Raw genomic sequence first — 17,327 nt, forward strand, 5'->3', positions numbered from 1 at the left:
CACTGCCTACGCGGTCAATCCCATAGTCAGGAGCTGCAGGATCGTTTACCAGCCAGCCAGCACCCATGCCGCAGGCGGCTGCACATGCTGCACACCACTGCCCGCACCGACAAGCACCTGCCTCGCACCTTACCGGACGCCGATGCCGCCGGTATCATGACGCTGGATCTCGGGCCAGTCCTATTAACAGCCCCTATATAGGGCCCTACGCCAGGGCACGCATCGGGCTACGCATAGACAATCATGCCGCCTCGATCCGAATCTCGCCCCGCCACGCTCCCACTCGCTCCGACTCCGACGTCGTTGATATGATCTCTTCTCCATTTTTCGGTACAAACACGGTATTGACGGATGGGGGGGGGGGGGGGAGGGTGTCCACAGCCACAGGTTCAGCCACATATTGCCAGCAGTAACAGCTGTTTTCTGTCTTCCAGGCTCATGGCTGTCTCCCGAGACAAAGTCGGCAGCTGGGCGACCGGGGCACGGGCAGGCGAGGCAGAGGCGGAACGAAGGGACAAGAAGGGCAGTGTGTGCGGGGTATGATTGGAAAGTGAAAACATGTGATGGACGTAAGGCGCTCTTCGCTGTCGCTTCTCTCAACCTGTATCTCTTCCCCTATCGCATGACAATACCCTTCTCGGCGTTGACCTTGTTGGGTCTCTTGTCCAGGTGGTCAAGGCCCAATGCGTCGTCCGCCGCCCACTTGTGGTCATACAGCACATCATCTAGAACCGTCAGTCCGGCTCCAACATGCACACATACCTTCTTCCACTGGCGAGGGCTGCTTGTAGACGGTCGACTGGACAAGGGCAAACTTGTACTTGGCAAAGTCCTTGTCCGAAACGCCGATCCTCTCCTGTATCCTCGCCTTGGTGTCCGAGAACTTCTCGCCCTGTAAAAGTTAGACCTGCCTTGTTCCTCCCGATCCAATTACTCACCTCAATGACAACAAACTTGCAAGGCACACCGTGCGTCTTGGTTGGGTCGCGCGAGTAGTGGAAGAGGTTGACAATCTTGGTGTTGTCACCAGCATTGATCTCCTCAAGAGGAATCTCCTCAGCAAACAGCTCGGCGGGGTCGGGCAGGTTGCCGATCAGCTCCGAAGACGTGTGCTCGCGCTGCTGACGGCCACCGTTCGAGGCCTCAAACACACGAATCTTACCCGATCCACCAGGCTGCAACTTGACTGCTCGCAACAGGTGGTCGGCGACATCGCTAAATGTGCTGGGCTTGGGCAACAGGAACGAGTGGGTCGACTCCTCCTTGTTGTTGCGGCCAGTCCACACAACCTTGAGCGACTTCTTCGTTTCTAACTCGATGATGCTGATATCGAGCAGTTCGTAGTACAGGATAACGTTGGGGTGCTGGCTGTAGTAGTTGGTCTGAGTGATGTCGGCAACGCTCTGGTTCAAGGCCCGCTTGATAACGGCCTTGGGCGCTCCAGACTGGGGGTTTGACGATGTGAAGCGCAGCTTGAGAGGATCGTGCTTCAGGTGGTCGCCAACACGGTGTGCCATGGGTTCGTAGTTCATCTTCTTGCTCAGCATGAGCTGGAATTCGCTACCCTCGGGGTTGGTGCCGTCGTCATATCTGGGCTTGAATTGCACGAGGACGCGGTTCTGGAGGAAGTCGTAGAACTGAGGCACGCTCGAGTAGAGCGACTGGGCCTCACGGTCCTGGACCTCCTTCTCCGTCTGGTCAACCTGGAAGGTGATGATGTCACCGTCCTGGATCTCGTTCTGGTAGTAGGTCTGCTTGACCTTCATGCCCTCGATCATGCCGGCCTTGATCTCCTCGTACAGCTTGATGGGGGTCGACGATGGCCAGCCCTTCCTCTCCTGAATCTCAGAGTAGAGGTCCGACACCTTGCTGTTCTTGTTGGCAAAGAACTTGCCCTCGCCGTAAAGCGTCTGCTTCGAGACGTCGAACCACTTGAGGAAGATCATGATAGGCTGGTTGTTCGGGTCGGCGTGCTGGGCATTGAACTTGGCGTGGTCAGGGTTGTAGTCGAGGTACAGGCGCAAGTCGGCGGCACGGGCAGCCATGTTGTTGCGGATGAACTCCATGGCTGTAGTGTATCAGTGCAAGTCCATACAATGCGCGAGGGCAACTCACTCTGGTTGTTTGCCTCGTCCGTGATGGGCACATCGGGACGAATAGTCTTGTTTTGCCTGTTGACGAGAACCCAGAGACGGAAGTCACGCTCAGGAATCTTGAAGTACCCTGCAATACGCTCCTTGAACCTCGCGAACGTCTCGTTCTTGAGGACGCGGAAAGTGGGAAGCTCCGTGGCGGGAAGGTTCTTGTCATCAAACGAGGCAAGGTCAAAGCCCTGGTGGGCCTTGAAGATCTCGTCGGTGATGACCTTGGCGGTGAGGTACAGGTGCTGCTCGTCCTTCTCACGCTTCTTGGCCTCGAGCTGCTCGCGCTCGGCATCAAGGCGCTCCTTGAGGTGAGGAGGAGTGTCGGCCTCGGTGAAGGGCGCGAGGATGGTGTCAAGCTCCGTCTCGCGGACGTAAACCAGCATGTAGGCGTTGGTGAACTTCTTGAGGGTGCGCGCCTGAGTGCGCTGGTGGGGAGGAACGAGACCGTTGAGCATGTCACCGCCATAGTTGTCCTCGAGGACCTCCTTGTCGGTAACGGGCGTAACGCGGTCATCGTCAAACTTGAACCAACGGCCGTCCTTCTCCGGCTTGATAAGCGCAAAGTAGTGGCCGCCGTGGAGGTCACCAGAGTGGACGAGGACACCATGGAGCTTGTAGACGTGCGACACGGAGCGGTCCGCCGACTCGTCGAGGAACTCTGCGAGATCAATCTCGAAGGGGAACTCGTGGCGGTCGTTGATCTTGACAAGAGCGTCCTTCTCAACGTCGTACTCGAAGCGACGGAGCTGGAGGTGAAGCACAGGAGGGAACTGCTTGAAGATGACACCCTTCTTGGCGTCCTGGAGGCCAAAGCCCTCGGCATGGTACTTGTTGTCGCCATCCAGCGTCTCGACCGAGACGTAGTCACGGAAGGAGTCACGCAGGTTCTTCAGACCCTTGATGGTGAGCTGAATGTCTGAACTGTTAGCACCGACCGTCCCATACACCCACCATAGAAGTCCTCAATGACAGACGACTCGAAATCAACATTGATGCACTTGATGTAGTTCTTCATCTGCCCCTTGAAGAGCTTGGGGATGGCGTCCTCGGCTGGTGTGCCCTTCATCTTGGCCTCGAGCTTGTCCTGAAGAATGCGGCTAAACTCCTGGACGTCATGCTGCATGAACGAGTCGAGCGACTTCCATCCGAACGACTTTGTCAGTTCGGTTGTTCCAACAGGCTGGTTGGACGTCTGGAGGTGGTAGAAGACACGCTGCAGTGCCAAGGCAAGAGATTCTGATGGGATATCCTGGTCGGTAGGGATTTGGTACACGGCCTGAGGTGATCAGCACGATAAGCTGGCGAGTAGCATACCTGGCGGAAGTAGTTGGTGCAGTAGAGGGACTGCAGCAACGAGTTCATGTAGCAGGTTGCCCCCTGGTTCCTCAGTCCAACGTGGCCGGTCTCCTTCTTCGAGTCGTAGCTACCAATGAGTCAGCAAAGCCCCATCAGCTCGGTGATCAAGGTACGCACTTGACGAAGTTGTGCCAGAGAACACCCGTTGGGTCCTTGAGGACACGGACAAACGCAGTGATCTCGACCTCATCGTTCTCGATAGTCGGGCGCGTCTTGCCGTTGGCGGCGTCGGCCGTGTGCAACTTCCTCAGGTCGGCGAATCTCGTAAAGCCCCAGTCGCACTCCTCGGCCACGAAACGGTGGTGGGCATCTACAATGATTGATCAGACCGAGAACAATGGCACCAGTGGCGTCACTTACGGCTCGAGTTGTGGATTGTTGGGTCCCAAGGGTTCGAGATGGCCAGGCAGAACTGGGCGCAGGCGTGCCATCCTTCGGGGGCCGTTTTGGGATTCGCGTAGTCTAGGTAGACGGAGACCATGTCATTGGGCTGGCCATTGGCGTTGCCCTGGGGAAAGAGGAGGATGCGCCTGCAAGCATCATCAGCAAGCCGTACGCGTAACCGCCCGTTGTAGCCGGTTGTTCTCACCATTTGTGACCACCGCAGCTGAACTCCGGGCCCTGCAGGCGCTTGGGCTGCTGGCTCCAGTTCTCAATGCGCCAGGTCTGAGACTGGAAGTCCTCGATCTCAAGGCCCAGGTCAGGCATGGCCTTGGCCGCAAAGGCCTCATCTAAGCCGAGTGTCAGCATCTTCCTTGTTGGTATCGGTCGGCGTCATGGCCCGCTCATGTTCGCCGCCGGCCGATGACGCGCTGCTGTGCACGTACAGTCATGGACGTTTGGCAGCTCCTCAACCTCGAGCGGGGCCGGGCTCTCGTCAATGATAATGTCCGTAACGTCGTTCTGTTGCTGCTGGGCATGTCAGTCGAACGACCCAAGCGGCTGGCGGGGGGGGGGGGGGGGGGGGCGCGTGGGCTCCAAGCTCATTGCACCGCAGTTGAGTTGGTTGCGCACTGGTTTGGCGGGCGCGCTCCACTTAGGATGATGCTGGGTTGCACGTACCATGGTGAATCACACCCCTGTAGGGGAGGGTACGGGGTGTGGGTGATGCAGGTTGTTGTTTGAGCAAAGGAGGTGCTTGTTGTTGGACAACAAGGTGTGGGTTATCAAGCACGAAATGGGCCAGACGGGGGGGGGGGGGGAGAGGAGTGACGCGTTGTTGAACGACGCCTTGTGCACCACTCGTTTGTTCGTGCTACAAGACAAACAGGGAGGTGAGAACCAGAGGCGCGATCGCAATCACAGGGGCGGGGGTGGCGGAGGGGGGGAGGGAGAGAGAGGAGAGAGAAGGGTTGGTTGTAGGAAGGGGTACAAGGATGACGGGCCGAGTAGTGGAGATGTCGTGAGCGAGCGAGCGAGCGAGCGAGCAGCGGGGTCGACGAGTGGGTAGCGAACGTCGTCGGCGGCGGTGGGCGCGCAGGCAGGGCGGTGGGCGGCGGCGACAAGTCACCAGGCGGCTGTTGTAACCGTCAATTAGTAAAGGGTCAATCAACATTAGCGGAATCAATTATCATTAGATCTAGCTAATACGAAGCTCGCCCTGCGACGCGCATGCCTGCATGCCTCACTGTACGGTGAGCGACGGGAGCATTTTCCCGGATTTAACTTTAACTCCATGCGTGTGGCGGCGCATCCGCTGGCCTTTCGCACCAGACGTCGCCGGATTGACACAAAAACTTGGACAAGCATCTTCTTGCTCCTCTCTACACCATTTCACTCTAACCCATTTCTGACCTCGACATCCCAGCATCTCCAGCATGCAGTCGTTCCTGCGATCGTCTGGTGGCCGCTACTCATCCCCCTCCTAGCTCCCCTCCCCTTCCTCTTCCCTCCCCCCCCCCCTTCACCCCAACCCGCGGTTCTTAGATCCGCGACCAGGAGGACACATGTGCTGGCCGGCTCTGCTGACTGGGCCCCTGGGCTCTGCCTATGCCTGGTGAGTCGGGTACGGGCTCCCCAGCGCGTCCTCCGCCACCCTTTCGGTGTGCGATTGGTCGTCGTATGAGTCAACCCGTGGAAGAGCACCACCCACTGTGGGCTCGGCGAAGGCCGCCCCCGTTTTGGGGGCTGGCCGGCTGCTGGCCTATGTCTTCCCACCGCTCCCGTTCTGGGGGCACGGTTGGGGTGTGCTTGGGATCAAGATGAGGTGGTGCGTACGCCCAACTCTACCGATCCTCTAGCAGACATTCGACACATGGTCCGTTTTGTTTCTGGTGAGTCTTGTTTCTTCTCTCTCTTCCTTCTCTCCCTCCCTCCCTTCCCCCATCCCCAGCATCTTCTATGATGATAAACACTTCCTAATCGTATTCACACTGTGCAATTTTCTTCGGAGATGCGCGTAAACACTTCAACGGTATCTGATACCTCCCATTCCACCTCTCTCTTTTCTTGATTGTGAAGAGGAGTAGTGCTGACGACGCATTAGCCATGCCATGAATGAAAATCTTAGACAAGCTGTCGCGCTGCATTCGAGACGAGCAAGGCCGAGGGCCCTACTGACGTCCGCCTCCCCACCCATCCACTCCCACCCCATCCCCGCTCACTGAAGAGCACTAGCCGCCCCTTCCGGCCAGAGCTTTCATTTTGCGGAGGAGAAAGAAACCGTTCTAACACGACGGCCACGTTCCATGGATTTCGGCGCGACTCTTGCTTCGTGCTGTGGGTCAGTGTCGATTGAAGGAGCGCGGATATTGTACAGTCTTTGTAGTTGAAATGCAAGTGGGTATACAGTACTACAGTGTCAACACATGAGTCGTGTTGGGTGGGGCGGGGGCTGGGGTCGGAGTCGGGGTAGCGGCCGCGCTGTCGCTGTCGCTGTACTGTCACCGTCGCCGTTGCCCACCGCCAGAGTCGCCGTCGCCTGCTGCCTCCATATCCGCGCCACGTCGGTCTCGGTCGCCACGTCGTGTCGTGTCGGTCAGCCTCCTTCATCCTCGCTCCTCCGCCTCCCCCGTCCATCCCTCTCACGCCGAACCCGCTCAAAGAGTGCCGAGGAAGATGAGGCGCAAGAGCTCGACGACAGCTGCCCACGTGTCAGCTACTACTACCCTCCATCACGCCGCCCCACGCGCACTCACTTCCGCCAACGACGAGGAACAGCATCGTCCCAACAAGCCACTTGGTCGCGCTCCGCTTCTGGAGCGTCTTGGACGGGCGCGTCGTCTTCTTGCCCGCCTGTGCGCGCGCGGCAAAGTTGGCGTTCTTGCGCTTGATGTCTGCGGCGGTTGGCTGGGTGGGTGAGCGAGGGCGAGGGCGAGGGCGAGCGGGGTGAGGGAAGGGGCTCGCGCGCCTCGGCGCCGGCGTGTGCCGCCCAACGCTGCGACGACTTACCATTGTGTTGTGTTTCCTGGGGTGTGGTTAACGAGCGTGTGATGGGTCGTGTTGTGTTGCCTTTGTTCTGTCGTCGTCGCGTCGTCAATGTCAAGTCAGGTGCTCGCCGTGTTCGACCTGTTCCAGCGAGGCATTCTAAGGCACATGGAATTCTTACGTAAATGTATTTTGGCCGGAGAGATCCTAAACAATGAGGCACCTTCTGCCCGTTGCAAGCCCGTTGCAATGCCTTGCATTGATTGTCCTGCTACTTTCTACTTGTGATCTTGTGATCATGCTACAACACCTCGACAACGTACGCGACACGCCCGTCGCGCTCCACCTTCTTGCCACCCTTGACGCTGCGCACATCGCCCACCGGGAGGAACACGTGCAGCTCGCGGCCCCACAGGGGCTTGAAGTCGTGCGTCGTGAACTTTGCCTCGACAGCAATCTCCTCGGCGGCAGTGTACGTGATTTGGATGTCGGCGCGGCCGGGAGCACGCGAGATACCGTCGTCCTCGGTCCAGGTGCGCGTGTGGCTGCCCTTGTCGCCGGGGAAGATAAGGACGCCGCGGAAGTCGTCGAGGCCGACAACGCCGCCCTCCTCCTCCAGCTCGATGTCAACGCCGTCTGGCGTTGTACGCGCCGGGCCGGTACGCTGCGTGACGGTGTGGTAGTCCTTGCCAATTGGGATGGCGGCGCCCTCACGCGCGAGGAGACCCATGTGCTCGAGCGGCGTGGCAATGGTCACCGTCGAGCCGGCGACGTGGCGGCCGTGGGGGGCGTGCAGGTCGAAGTAGAGCGACTCGTCCGAAGCCGACGCCTTGGGGAGGTACACGGTACGCGTGAGTTCGCCTTCGAAAAGCGCTGGTGCGGAAAGCAGCTGTCCCGCGCCGATCCATGCGTCGAACCCGTTCAGCACGGCGTCGGTGTACACCTTGGGGTCGGAGGCAAAGTCTCCCCAGCCGAGCCACGAGTTGGTCGGCTCGGCGTCGTCGTGCGAGCCCCACATGAGCGAGTTGAAGTACGGGAGGAAGGCATAGCGCCACTTGATCGCGTCGCGGATGAGGGGCAGGACAGCGGGGTACATCCAAGGCGTGTTGGTGGCGGACGCCCCAGAGGGGTCGTCCTTGGACGGCTTGAACGCGTGAATGCAGAATCGTGCGTGCGTCACGCCGAGCTGAACCCAGCGGACAAAGAGCTCGGGAGAGGGGAGGGGGCCGCCAAAGCCGCCAATGTCCGAGCCAGTGGACTGCATGAGCGAGATACCGCAGTTGAGCTGGATGGGCTGCGAACCACGCAGGTTCTTCCAGCTCGTCTCGTTGTCGCCCGTCCAGGTACCACAGGCGTACTTGAACGCGCCGACGTTACCCGAGCGCGTGAGAACGTACGGCCGGCGATCGGGGTTGGCGGCGAGCAGCGTGTCGTGAGAAGTCTTGGCGACCATCTCGGTGTTGATCATGCGGCCCAGGAGGCCGACCTTGGCGTTGCCTGGTGCGGCTGGCGAGGCGAACTGGTGAGGGAAGTCGTTGTGCGCGAGGAACTCGTCGTCGTGCAGCGAGTACTCGTTGTTGTCGCTGGGAGGTTAGACGGCACTCTTACCACGTACTCACTTCCACATGCCGTCCATGCCGGCGTCGATCAGGCTCTTGACGCCATCAGCCCACCACTGACGTCCGGTGGCGCTCGTCATGTCAACCCAGCTGCCCTTGCCGTTGCAACCGATACCCGAGGACCAGATACGCGTCTGCGCAGGTGCCTTGACGTGGTCGTCCCAGAACAGGCCGTCGTTGTCATGCACCTTGGCGTATTGGGGGTGAATGTTGAGCATATCTGTGGTCAGCGGGGTCGGTAAGAGGGACGCCACTCACAAGGCTTGATGTTTGGGACAACCTTGATACCCGCCTTGTGAAGGCCACCGACGAGCCCCTTGAAGTCTGGATATCTCTTCGTGTTCATCGTGAACACGTTGCGGTTGCCAGTCTCGGGGTCGACAGTGTAGCCAGACGAGAACTGAGAGGTGAGCCAATGTATGCCCTCGTCCACCTACATGAATAGCAGAGCATGGGATGTCATGCTTCTTACACAGCTCTGGCCATTCGGACAGCAGCTCCTGCGCAATCGGCTCGTCACTCTCGCCGAGACCCATTCCAGAGGCAAGGTATCCGAGCCAGTCGCGGCCGACGAGCATGGGCTTGCCGACGATTTCGGCCCACGTGCGCGTCACCTGCTTGACGCCCTTGCCGAGGAGGTACCACTCCTCGAGTCCTCCCCAGTCCTGGGTAAACGTCTTGAAGTAGCCCCAGGGGTCGTCATGGTGGCGGCCAATGTCCCACAGCGCATTCGAGTTGGTCGCATGGTAGATGGCGTAGGTCGACCTTGGCTGGCCACCGGCCTCGGCCCTTGGCGTGGAGATGAGGAACGGCGTGTGCTTGTACAGCGGGTCGGTCTCGTACGCGTCGTAGCATGCCGAGTCGGAGCCCGTGATCTGGAAGCTGCGTCCCGTGAGGTCGATGGGGCCGGCCTTCTCGCCAAGTCCGAGATGGAGGTTGTCCCGCTCGATCCACCAGTGGCGCATCACGCCGTGCTCCGTGAGCGCATATGACCTGGCCGAGAGGTCGCCGCAGACGCGGACCTTGTTGCCCGCGCCATCGTCCTCCCAGATCTCGAGGAGGATCGAGTCGGCCCAGTTGAGGCGGAGCTCGCGTTTCTTGTTGGCGCCGTCGAGGTCGACCGCTCCAACCTCGGGGAAGGGGATGACAGCTTCGCACGTGCGCTCGTTGAGGAGCGCGATGGTGAACGGCACAGGCGTGTACTTGAGCACGACGTTGTCATGCGGCGGAAGGGGGCGGTCCGGACCAGTCAGAGTCACGCGGAGCGCGTTGGCGAGGGGAAACTCGAGAGTGTAGACGAAGTCCTTGTATGGTGCCTTGGGCGACGACACGAGCGAGAAGGAGGTGGCGGTCGCGCCGGCTGCGGGTGCGCCGGCGGGCAGCTGGAACGACGACAGTTCGCGCTCGACGTAGACCATTGTGGGGTAGGTGGTTTGTCGTTGTGGTGGTGCGGATACCCGTACCGGTCGTGCCGGGGATGGTTATGTAGCAGTCGCGACAAGTCTGGGGCTTCGCAGTTGCCCGCAATAACAACCTCCTGCCATGTCTCTCCACAATGACGGCCACCGGTGGCCCCGGTCACGGTCCGACGACCCGTACTCCGGCACCGGACGGCCGACTGTGGCCCGGACGGGGTTTCGGCGCCGACAATGACACGGCTCACCGCCGAGACGCCGACTGAATAAGGCTCAACTCCTGTTCGGGAGCCTTTTTCTGTGACGCGCCTATTCAGCCACGTGGGAGCATTCGTCATGCCTCAATCCGATCGTCGGGGTCCCCGCATTTCACTCCCGTGGCACTGTCACTGTTAGGGTCTGTCACCAAAGGTTGAATCGCACCAAGGACGAGACACCATGACGAGAACATAATCCCCCCTTGTCATTGTCAAACATTCCACATCACACTCACACTCACTCACAATGGCAGGTACCTTGAACGGGTCAAACGGCTCGCAACAGGGTACCATGCCAAGCTCGTCGCGAGCACCAGCGGCAGCACCAGCAGCAGCAGCCACGCCTCAGCGGTCGACTGCGCCGATCGTGCCCACCCGGTCCGCGGCACGGCCTACGTCCATGGCCGTGTCCGCAACCCTGAGTCCAGCAACGACGCCATCCAAGCCTGAGACTACGCCCGCTCGCCAGATCGTAACCCCCAAAGCGTCCCCCTCGCCGCTGTCCCGCATCCCTGCCAGCTCGTTACCCCGCTCGACGGCAGCAGATAGAGGCCCGCCGAGCGCGTACGCCCGCCCCGGCCTCCGGCCTGTCAATTCGCTTCGCACGCCGACGAAGAACGGTTCGTCGCCGTTGCGCAAGGCCGCGCCCTCTCAGCCAGCAACACCGTCTCCAGCGCCCAAGGTGCCCGCGGAACCACGGGCCGAGGTGGCGTCGCAATCTCCGGCGGTGGTCGCTCGCCCAACGACGCCCGCGCACACGACTCCTGTCCGCCCGACACCGCAGCCGCTCGCCATCAGAACAGAAGAGCCAGATACAGCAACGGCAGAAGCGGACACACTGCGATCGCGGATACGCGATCTGGAAATCCAGTACAGCCTCTTGCAAGTGGAGCATGCGCGGTGTAGACCACGCCTCGATGGCCCACCAAGACCACCGCGTAACCGAAACGGTCACAATGATGAGCAACTCGCAGCCTTGTTGTCAGACTCGGAAGCCCTGGGAAACGCCGTGCGGTCCATGACCAAGACGCAGCGGCTGGGATTTCTCGGCCTCGTGGCAGAAGGCACGTTCTGAGACGCGCGGGGAGGTGCTGACACTGTCTCAGCGTGCAAGCCGTCGGACATCCAGGCGCAGATTGAAATGCTCGAACGGGTAATGGGGTCGCGGACGGGCGTGCTGGGGCGACTTGACGACAAGCTCAGCGAACACGTCATGAAGTTTCTCGACCTCCAGGAGGTGCTGCGCCTGCGATTGGTGGGTAGCCGCTGGTGGGTCTCAGCTAACCCGCCAGGTGTCGAAACGCTTCGAACAGCGGGCAACGAATCCTCGTGTGTGGAAGCGGCTGTGCAGAGAACTCGAGGCGCACTGGGATGGCATGGTCAATCTCGATGGCTACAGGTTGGACGATGACGGCGACTGGCTGGGATTGTTCAAGAAGCTGTGGCGGCGAGAGAAGAACTGGACGAATGGACAGGTGTGTTGATCAACAGGGACACTGCTGATCCCTCAGGCTCAGAGCTTGGCTGTTCTGAGTGGACATCGAAACTACGTCACATCTCTCAAGTTATGGGGAGAGACTCTGATCAGCGCGTCGTATGATGATACGTGAGTGTGGTGTGCGAGGCAGCCGTGCTGACGACAAAGGATTCGGATATGGAACCTCCCATACGCCGTGTCTAGCTCCAAGGTCGTCCCACCGCCAGTGGTGATCCCCGCCAAGGCCGTGTCGAGCATCGACTACTACGCGCCAGAGCAGGTTCTCGTGACTGGCTCGCACGAAGTTGGCCGTGCCAGTGTGTGGCGAAACATTGAGGGCGAATGGAAGGTCGAAAAGATCCTTTCTGGGCACTTGCACGGCACACGATTTGTCGCGTAAGTGGATGCAGCCGTACCCAGCTGATCAGCAGAATCAACGCCGAATGGCTCATCTCTGTCGGGTCCGACAAGGCGATCGTCGTGTGGGACTGGCGGTCAGGAAACAAGATTGTTCGTTTCGGCCAGCAGACCAACGTCTGTGCTGGCATGAGACTTCTCGACGACTTTGTCCTGTCCGCAACTGTCGACGGCGTGATCCGCACGTTCTCCATCCAAAAGCGAGAAATGCTCGGCCAGTTCAGGCTGTCCGAGCTCGCAAGGCGGCAGCCAGAGTTTGCCGACAAGCTCAAGGACGTGGGAGTCGGCGCTCTGGGTATGCTTACCTGGTTTGAGGCCGAAGGGCGGTTCTTGGCGGTGAGCTTGATGATGCCCCATTTGAAGCTGACATACAGATGGCTACGAAGGACATTATAATTCGCCTCGCCTGGGAATGGGCTGACGAGGAGGAACTGGAGGTCATGCTTAATAGCCCGACGAGCGTCGACAGCCGGTCCTTTGCCGAAGCACAGGCGACCAGCCCCTCGGTTGTCACACCTGCTCGTCACCGAGGTTTCAGTAACGCGTCGCCTCGCGCAGTGTCACCGCGTTCGCCGCTCACCCCTCGGTCTGGCGGGGCAACACCGACTACATCACGGCCGTCCCCAGTCGTGAGCTCCAAGCTTGCCATGTCGACAGGCGCTCTACCTTCGTCAGCAGGCGCGAGCTCGAGCGAGGACGGGAACAGCGAGAAGGCGAATGCCACTACGACCAACACGACGTCACAGTTTGCCCTCGCGAAGCCACCGAGGATTATCGAGATCCTCGACATTACGGGCACGGAGCGGGGCGCATTCGAAGCTGGGCGTGGGCGTATCGTTACCAGCCGCCGTTTGTCCGCAAAGTCGGGCGCAGAGCGCAGGGTACGTCACCAGTTCTCATGTCTTTTCAAGGACCAGCTAATCAGTCTCATACAGGTTCTCGTCGGCTCTGAAAGGCCTTCGCCCGGTGGAGGCGATGCTGCCATGAAGGTGGTGCCGCTTGGTGGTCTGTGGGAGACGCGAGGACGTGCTGCGGGGCTGGCCAGTGCAACCAAGAACCCTATGAGCTTGGCACTCGACCATGACAAGGTGGTGGTGAGTTGGGCATTCTCCTGTCGACCCAATGCTAACAACACGCAGTATGGCTGTGCAGACGGGTCTATTGTAGTTGCAGGCTTTGTAGGAGTCACTGATCGGTCTGCAAAGGCGTGATGAGCTTTGCTTTTGGTTGTAGTCTTAGTCATTCATAATCGAATCGTAATGAAGGTAATAGAATGTGGAGGCCAAGTGGACGCGAGGGGTTTGAAATCACTTCTGAAGCGGCGGATGCACGTCACGACTGAGCGACACGCCGCCGCCGCCGCCGCCGCCGCTGCAACCCCGTTACCTCATCGATCACTCAACCTTTGACTGGAGCTTGCCTTGCAACACCTTGTGACTCGACTCTTATCATCCACTAGTTGTTCAAACAGCAACGGCTTGTCAAAAGTCGACTACAAGAACAACACATCTCACCTGCTAGCAGACCACTCGAGACCTCTGGTTGTAGAGCACCTGCTAGACGACTCTTACTCCGTTCCACGCTCCACCATCTTCCCCCCTCTCCACCATGTCCTCGTCAGCAATGGAGGTCGATGCTCCCGGTGGCGACAACAGTGGGTAGAGCTGCTGTCTTGATCCTCGTATCATAGCTAACACCACCTGCAGTCGACGGTGAGGCGTTACTGATTGCTTGGAGACCGGCGTGCTGACTCGTGATCAAGAGGGCCTCTACTCTCGTCAGCTGTGAGTGCTGCGGTGTTCGTGGGGTTGAGTCTGTAGCAGCCGCTGACGAGCACCAGTTACGTCCTCGGACATGAAGGTAGCGTCTCCGACACGGCAGCAGTGCTGACCCGCAGCGATGAAGAAGATGGCCAACTCGAACGTCCTCATCGTCGGCGTCAAGGGCCTCGGCGTGGAGATCGGTAAGCTGACGAGAGGTGGCAATGCAGCTCACACGTGCAGCCAAGAACGTTGCCCTCGCTGGCGTGAAGAGTGTGACCATCTACGACCCTTCCCCCGTCGAGATCGCCGACCTCGGCACCCAGGTGAGTGCACCGCCGCGGCGGCGGCGACGGGCGGGCGGGCGGCGACGCCCCGCCGCTGCCGCTGCCCAGCACAGCCCGCTATGGCCACTAACCCGCACAGTTCTTCCTCCGCGAAGAGGACATTGGCAAGCCCCGTGCGGCCGTCACTGGCCCGCGCCTGGCCGAGCTCAACTCTTACGTGCCCGTCAAGGTGCTCGAGGGCGAGGGCGAGATCACCCCCGAGCTCATTGCGCCTTACCAGGTGAGCTGTGATATGCTGATAGTTCCAGCTGACCCCAGGTTGTTGTCCTCACCAACACCAGCCTCGCCAAGCAGGTTGAGATCGACGAGTTTGCCCGCAAGAACGGCATCTACTTCATCGCCGCTGATGTCCGCGGCCTCTTTGCGTGAGTAGCTGCGATGTTGTGGCCCCCAGCTAACTCGCTCAGCACCGTCTTCAACGACTTTGGTGACGACTTCGTCTGCGTCGACCCCACCGGCGAGAACCCCCTCTCGGGCATGGTTCTCTACGTCGAGAACGGCGACGACGCCCTCGTCACCACCGTCGACGAGACCCGCCACGGCCTCGAGGACGGCGACTATGTCGTCTTCTCCGAGATTAAGGGCATGGAGGGCCTCAACGGCGCCGAGCCCCGCAAGGTCACCGTCAAGGGCCCCTACACCTTCTCGATTGGCGACACCAACTCGCTCGGCGAGTACACCTCGGGTGGTCTCTTCACCCAGGTCAAGCAGCCCAAGACTCTCCACTTCGTGAGTTAAGTGCTCAGATGCAGTACCTAACTCTCCAGAAATCGCTCAAGGAGAGCCTTAACCAGCCCGAGCTGTTCATCACCGACTTTGCCAAGTGGGACCGCCCTGCCACCCTCCACGTCGGTTTCCAGGCTCTTGCCCAGTTCCAGGCCAAGAACGGCCGCCTCCCCCGCCCCTGGAACGCCGAGGACGCCGCGTCCATCGTTGCCCTCTCCAAGGAGATTCACTCGGCTGCCGCCGGCGACGCTGACCTCGACGAGAAGGTCCTCCAGGCGCTTTCCTTCCAGGCTTCGGGTGATGTCTCTCCTGTTGTTGCCGTCATTGGTGGCTTCGTCGCCCAGGAGGTCCTCAAGGCCGTCTCGGCCAAGTTCCACCCCATGCAGCAGAGCCTGTACTTCGACTCGCTCGAGTCGCTCCCCTCGCAGCTCCCCACCGAGGCCGAGACCCAGCCCAAGGGTACTCGTTACGACAGCCAGATTGCCGTCTTTGGCGAGACCTTCCAGAAGAAGATTGCCAACAACCGCCAGTTCCTTGTCGGTTCGGGTGCCATCGGCTGTGAGATGCTCAAGAACTGGGCCATGATGGGTCTTGCCACTGGCCCTGAGGGCTCGATCATCGTTACGGACCTCGACACCATCGAGAAGAGCAACCTCAACCGCCAGTTCCTCTTCCGTGCCAAGGATGTCGGCAAGTTCAAGGCTGAGAGTGCTGCTTCCGCCGTCACCGCTATGAACCCTGACCTCGCCGGCCACATCACCACGTTTGAGGAGCGTGTTGGCCCCGAGACTGAGCGTGAGTGGGATAAGAAAGCACCAGCTGATCCCCTTCAGAGCAATTCGGCGACGAGTTCTTCTCCAAGCTCGACGTTGTCACCAACGCCCTCGACAACGTCCAGGCCCGTCAGTACATGGACCGCCGGTGTGTCTTCTACCAGAAGCCCCTCCTCGAGTCGGGTACCCTTGGCACCAAGGCCAACACCCAGGTCGTCATCCCCTTCCTCACCGAGTCGTACTCGTCGTCCCAGGACCCCCCTGAGAAGTCGATCCCTTCGTGCACGGTCAAGAACTTCCCCAACGCTATTGAGCACACTATCCAGTGGGCTCGTGAGGCGTTCGACTCGCTGTTCGTCAACCCTCCCTCGACCGTCAACCTGTACCTCTCGCAGCCCAACTTTGTTGAGACGACTCTGAAGAGCTCGGGCCAGCACCACGAGCAGCTCAAGCAGATGGAGAAGTACCTCGTCGGCCGCCCCACGACCTTTGCCGAGTGTGTTCAGTGGGCGCGCCTCCAGTACGAGAACGACTACCACAACGAGATCAGCCAGCTCCTGTTCAACCTTCCCAAGGACCAGGTCAACTCCAACGGTACCCCCTTCTGGTCGGGCCCCAAGCGTGCCCCTGACGCCAACAAGTTCGACATTAACGACGTGAGTGGTGCAATGCATTCTTGACTAACCACACCAGCCCCTCGACTATGCTTACCTTGTTTCGGCTGCCAACCTGCACGCCTTCAACTACGGCCTCAAGGGCGACACTGACCCTGCCACCTTCCACAAGGCGCTTGAGACCTTTGAGGTTCCCAAGTTTGTCCCCAAGAGCGGTGTCAAGATCCAGATCAACGACAACGACCCCGTTGCCGGCAACGAGGACGACTGTAAGTCGAACAGGTTCTAGTGATGAGCTGGGCTGACTTGTTTCCAGCTGAGGACCTTGACGCCATTGTTGCCAGGCTGCCCACCCCTTCGTCGCTCGCTGGCTTCCGCCTCCAGCCCGCCGACTTTGAGAAGGACGACGACTCGAACCACCACATCGACTTCATCACCGCCGCGTCCAACCTCCGTGCTCGCAACTACAGCATTACCGAGGCTGACCGCCACAAGACCAAGCTCATTGCCGGCAAGATCATCCCTGCCATTGCCACCACGACTGCCCTCGCTGTCGGCCTGGTCTGCCTTGAACTGTACAAGGTGATTGACGGCAAGAACAACCTCGAGGACTACAAGAACGGCTTTGTCAACCTTGCTCTGCCATTCTTCGGCTTCTCGGAGCCCATTGCCGCTGCCAAGCAGTCGTACAACGGCAAGGACTGGACTCTGTGGGACCGCTTCGAGATTGACGGCAACCCGACGCTGCAAGAGATTATCGACTGGTTTGAGCAGAAGCAGGAGCTCAACCTGCAGATGGTGTCGCAGGGCGTGTCCATGCTGTGGTCTGCGTTTACGCCTCCCAAGAAGGCCGCTGAGCGCTTGCCAAAGAAGATCTCGGACCTGATCGAGGAAGTGAGCAAGAAGACATTGCCCGCCTGGCAGAAGAGCCTGCTTGTCGAGGTCATGGCCGACGACAAGGAGGGCGAGGATGTCGAGGTGCCATACCTCCTTATCCGCCTGCCTTAGAGATTTGTGGGTGTTTGATACAAGAAGATATGCAGCAGTGCCGTGGCG

General features: G+C 59.8%; 5 protein-coding genes across 5 annotated transcripts; 2 read left to right on the forward strand and 3 right to left on the reverse strand.

The window, feature by feature from the left end:
* Positions 1-310: 310 nt before the first annotated feature.
* On the reverse strand, positions 311-4,882 carry ubp21 (Ubiquitin carboxyl-terminal hydrolase 21). Its single transcript, XM_062775266.1, has 11 exons — positions 4,563-4,882; positions 4,328-4,412; positions 4,090-4,231; positions 3,861-4,030; positions 3,618-3,810; positions 3,459-3,567; positions 3,096-3,420; positions 2,116-3,060; positions 939-2,068; positions 763-892; positions 311-725 (listed from the first exon to the last, which is right to left on the reverse strand). Exons 1-11 carry the CDS (start codon positions 4,563-4,565, stop codon positions 616-618), a joined length of 3,342 nt encoding a protein of 1,113 aa, XP_062631250.1. The 5' UTR covers positions 4,566-4,882; the 3' UTR covers positions 311-615.
* A 1,398-nt stretch (positions 4,883-6,280) lies between these two features.
* On the reverse strand, positions 6,281-6,893 carry LOC62_06G008725 (uncharacterized protein; the record flags this gene model as incomplete). Its single annotated transcript, XM_062775267.1, has 3 exons — positions 6,281-6,582; positions 6,638-6,775; positions 6,887-6,893. 3 exons carry the CDS (start codon positions 6,891-6,893, stop codon positions 6,539-6,541), a joined length of 189 nt encoding a protein of 62 aa, XP_062631251.1. The 3' UTR covers positions 6,281-6,538.
* Positions 6,894-7,106: 213 nt separating this feature from the next.
* On the reverse strand, positions 7,107-9,927 carry AGL2 (Alpha-glucosidase 2). Its single transcript, XM_062775268.1, has 4 exons — positions 8,923-9,927; positions 8,744-8,885; positions 8,486-8,705; positions 7,107-8,449 (listed from the first exon to the last, which is right to left on the reverse strand). The coding sequence occupies exons 1-4, from the start codon at positions 9,901-9,903 to the stop codon at positions 7,168-7,170; spliced, it is 2,625 nt and encodes an 874-aa protein (XP_062631252.1). The 5' UTR covers positions 9,904-9,927; the 3' UTR covers positions 7,107-7,167.
* A 477-nt stretch (positions 9,928-10,404) lies between these two features.
* scon-2 (putative E3 ubiquitin ligase complex SCF subunit scon-2) lies at positions 10,405-13,218 on the forward strand (the record flags this gene model as incomplete). Its single annotated transcript, XM_062775269.1, has 8 exons — positions 10,405-10,777; positions 11,264-11,412; positions 11,450-11,632; positions 11,669-11,763; positions 11,803-12,030; positions 12,066-12,387; positions 12,426-13,145; positions 13,204-13,218. 8 exons carry the CDS (start codon positions 10,405-10,407, stop codon positions 13,216-13,218), a joined length of 2,085 nt encoding a protein of 694 aa, XP_062631253.1.
* Positions 13,219-13,442: 224 nt separating this feature from the next.
* ptr3 (Ubiquitin-activating enzyme E1 1) lies at positions 13,443-17,325 on the forward strand. The gene is made up of 13 exons (XM_062775270.1): positions 13,443-13,705; positions 13,758-13,763; positions 13,814-13,835; positions 13,892-13,911; positions 13,949-14,014; positions 14,055-14,137; positions 14,238-14,378; positions 14,417-14,523; positions 14,566-14,887; positions 14,926-15,679; positions 15,718-16,313; positions 16,351-16,540; positions 16,588-17,325. Exons 1-13 carry the CDS (start codon positions 13,660-13,662, stop codon positions 17,277-17,279), a joined length of 3,045 nt encoding a protein of 1,014 aa, XP_062631254.1. The 5' UTR covers positions 13,443-13,659; the 3' UTR covers positions 17,280-17,325.
* Positions 17,326-17,327: the final 2 nt, after the last annotated feature.

The sequence above is a fragment of the Vanrija pseudolonga genome, chromosome 6, assembly GCF_020906515.1.
Source record: "Vanrija pseudolonga chromosome 6, complete sequence".
Classification (NCBI taxonomy): domain Eukaryota; kingdom Fungi; phylum Basidiomycota; class Tremellomycetes; order Trichosporonales; family Trichosporonaceae; genus Vanrija; species Vanrija pseudolonga.

Coding starts and splice junctions, on each gene's coding strand:
- ubp21 (XM_062775266.1), bottom strand. Junction 3,811..3,860: donor AACAATCCACAACTCGAGCC/GTAAGTGACGCC, acceptor CAATCATTGTAG/ATGCCCACCACCGTTTCGTG. Junction 726..762: donor GCCCTCGCCAGTGGAAGAAG/GTATGTGTGCAT, acceptor TGACGGTTCTAG/ATGATGTGCTGTATGACCAC.
- AGL2 (XM_062775268.1), bottom strand. CDS start 9,903: ATGGTCTACGTCGAGCGCGAACTGTCGTCGTTCCAGCTGCCCGCCGGC. Junction 8,886..8,922: donor TCCCATGCTCTGCTATTCAT/GTAGGTGGACGA, acceptor CTCACCTCTCAG/TTCTCGTCTGGCTACACTGT. Junction 8,450..8,485: donor GGCATGGACGGCATGTGGAA/GTGAGTACGTGG, acceptor CTAACCTCCCAG/CGACAACAACGAGTACTCGC.
- ptr3 (XM_062775270.1), top strand. CDS start 13,660: ATGTCCTCGTCAGCAATGGAGGTCGATGCTCCCGGTGGCGACAACA. Junction 14,524..14,565: donor GATGTCCGCGGCCTCTTTGC/GTGAGTAGCTGC, acceptor TAACTCGCTCAG/CACCGTCTTCAACGACTTTG. Junction 16,314..16,350: donor ACAAGTTCGACATTAACGAC/GTGAGTGGTGCA, acceptor TAACCACACCAG/CCCCTCGACTATGCTTACCT.